This window comes from Manacus vitellinus, unplaced genomic scaffold (genome assembly GCF_001715985.3).
Source record: "Manacus vitellinus isolate BGI_N305 unplaced genomic scaffold, ASM171598v3 ctg7180002434604_pilon, whole genome shotgun sequence".
Taxonomy (NCBI): Eukaryota; Metazoa; Chordata; class Aves; order Passeriformes; family Pipridae; genus Manacus; species Manacus vitellinus.
The window spans coordinates 1-2,799 of record NW_021938681.1 but is presented as its reverse complement, the minus strand read 5'-3'; the positions used below and the strand labels follow the sequence as shown (position 1 = coordinate 2,799).

The following is a 2,799-nucleotide window of genomic DNA, read 5'->3' as shown; positions in this document are numbered from 1 at the left end:
GGTGCCTCCCAGTGCCCCCTGAGGCTGCTGATGTCCCGGGGCTCGGCCCAGAGCCCGGCCAGGGGCTCACCTGCATGGCACAAGCAGCCGGGATGATGGGAGATGGGAGCATCCTGCATCACTCCCTGGAGTCAGCCCTGCTCCTCGCCCTGGCTGTGCACCCCCTGGCAGCCTGTCTGGGGGAGCAGAGCCCCCCGGGGGGCACACAGAGGCTTCAGGCACTGCCCTCACCTTTCCTCTCCAGGAGGACAACCTCGGTTGCTGCCGACTCTCCGGCGGCATTGTAGGCTGACAGATAGACCCTCCTGGTCCCCGTGGGCGCCGAGAAGTTGCACTCGGTGTGGGTGGTGTTGCAGACGGTGGGGGGGTCCCTGCCCCTCCTCCTGGGGCTCAGGGTGACACGGTAGCCCAGCACTTGCCCATTGGCCTCGTGCCGCCGTGGGGCCTGGGCACAGGGGGGTGTTGGTCCCCGCGGGGATGTCGGTCCCCGGGGTGATGCCCCTGCAGCCCCCGAGTGCCCGCCGCCCCGCTCACCTCCAGCGCGAGCTGCACTCCCACCGCCGCCCCCGACTGCCCCGGCCGCCGATGCCCCCCACCACGCGTCCAGCTTCCCTGAGGGGGCTGCAAGAGGAGGAGCTGAGAGGGGCCAGCGCGGCCGTGCCCCAGCGCTGTGCCGCCTGCCCGGGCACAGGGGACCCCTGGGGGACTGCACCAACCTTTCTCGTGGGTGGTGTAGTTCCTGCCCGGGCTCCACTCGCTCCAGAAGGCCAGTGCTGAGCTGCGCCGGCAGCGCAGCTGGAAGTGGTACCGTGTGCCGAAGAGGAAGCCGCAGCGCTGCGCGGTGCCAGCCCGGCCCACGATGCCAGTGACCTGGTGGCAGCCAGAGTGAGGGCTGTGCTGGCTCCTGCCTCAAGCAGGAGCTGGCCCTGGTGTGGGTGTGAGGGGACACCTTGTTGTCCTCCTCCCACACGAGCACCCTGCTGCTCCCACTGCTGGGAGCGCAGGGAGGGTCCCGGCTCCTGCCCGTCCCACCGCCCCGGCCGCACTCACCAGGCTCCAGGCAGGGTCCTCGGGTGCCCGGTAGCGCAGCTCACACTGCAGCTCCATGTGCTCCGTGCCCCGAGCCACCTCCCAGGCCAGGGCAACGCAGTCGGTCTGGAAGGGGATGGACTGGATGTTCCTCAGGGTTGGGGGGTCCAGCTTGGCTGGAGGAAGAGCAGGAGAGAGCTGGAGAGATGCCGTGGTGGGCAGAGCCAGGGGCCATGGCCTCACATGCATCTCTCGTTAATGCCAGGACCTGCAGCTGGGGTTCTGCAGCAAGAAATGGCAAGAAAGCACCCTAAACCATTTAGGAAAACAGCTTGTGGCAGGGGACAGGAGCTGGTGCATGTCCCTGCCTGAGATAGGACAATGCTCAGGAATGCAGCGCTGGCACTGCTCTGCATCAATGCCTATGAAGGGAAAACAGATTTCGTGGGGCTTGGTGTCTGGAAGACCCCACATTTGGGTTTGCCCACAGGTGAGTGTGGCACAGCCATGGGAGGGCTCAGCTGGTTCCTGGGCAGTCCCTCCCTGGGCCCAGAGCAAGGAGGATAAGCTGCTCCATCTGGAAAGGCTCCTTTTATAAATAGTTTATAGGCACTGGATCCATTATTAATAGACCTCCTGAATAAATGGGTAATCAATTGCTGGAGGAGCTGTGGAGTGCAGCAGGTCAACCGGCAGCTCATAACCCGCCGCACGCGCTGCTCGTGGAACGCGGCGCTGGCACCGCTTCATCCCGGCAGGACATCCATCACGGAACCCGCCCGGAAAACCTGACCTAAACCCCGACCTGCTTTAATGGCACTTTAATACCCCTGTCACCGCTGACGAGCTTCCCTGGCCCCTGTGCCGTCACTCACCGACGTCCATGGGGTCGATGCAGAGATGCTCTGACTCGGCCGTGCCCAGGGCGTTGGTGACAGACACCCAGATCTCCATCTCCCGGTACAGCTGGAGCAGCGGGCGCGGCACCGTGCAGTGGCTGTGCCCGCCTCGCGGGGTGCAGCCCGTCACCGCCTGGGCTCTGCTCCTGCGGCAGCCAGAGGAGTGGGCTCGGGGTCCCTCCGGCAGAGGCCGGGGCTTGGCAGGGGTTTGGCGGGGGGACCGCGGCCCCGAGGCTTACCCGGCACACTTCAGTGCCACGCTGGTGGGGAGGTGGCTGTCGGCTCCCTGCTCCCACTGGCACGTCAGCCCGTAGTCGCCGAGGTTCAGGACACAGCTGAGGTTGAGGGGCTTTGCAGGAGGGTCTGGGGGAGAGCGGTTGGGGAAGAGCCTGAGCAAGTGCCCATCCCGGGTGGGGAGGGGGGTGACACGTGGCAGCAGCACTTACAGCCCGCCCTGATCTCGGCCATGCCCACGCGCTGCTTGGTCCCGTTCCACTCCACGCAGCACCACAGCCTGGCCTGCGTGCGGTTGAACTGGGGCAGGGTGAGCTCGGACACCTCCGTGCCCCCCGGACCCTGGCGCTGGCTCCCAGCCACGGGCTTGTTGTCCAGCATCCAGCTGATCCGGACCTTCCCCGCTCCAAGCCCTGGCAGAGTTCCCTCTGGATGGTGCAGGTTGCTGTGACGGCCGAGCCCAGGGTCACAACGGGTGAGCCCACGGCCACCAAGGCGCAGCCCAGAGTCCCTGCAGGCAGGAAAAGTGTGTCACATCCTGGGCACGGCTTTGACAAAGCCAGCTCAGCTTCTTGGTGCCCAGGCAGGACAGAGGGATGAGCCTCTTCCCTCAGACGGGCCCCCCAGCCCTGGAGAG

General features: G+C 66.2%; 1 protein-coding gene across 1 annotated transcript; it reads right to left on the bottom strand.

Moving 5' to 3' along the window:
• Positions 1 to 231: 231 nt before the first annotated feature.
• LOC108643251 (granulocyte colony-stimulating factor receptor-like) lies at positions 232 to 2,673 on the bottom strand (the record flags this gene model as incomplete). Its single annotated transcript, XM_018087582.2, is given in 9 exon segments — positions 232 to 445; positions 535 to 570; positions 572 to 621; positions 717 to 870; positions 1,051 to 1,205; positions 1,905 to 2,074; positions 2,168 to 2,291; positions 2,375 to 2,566; positions 2,569 to 2,673. Coding segments are annotated over 9 exon segments (1,200 nt in total), but the record flags the coding sequence as incomplete, so codon positions are not given.
• Between the last annotated feature and the right edge of the window lie 126 nt (positions 2,674 to 2,799).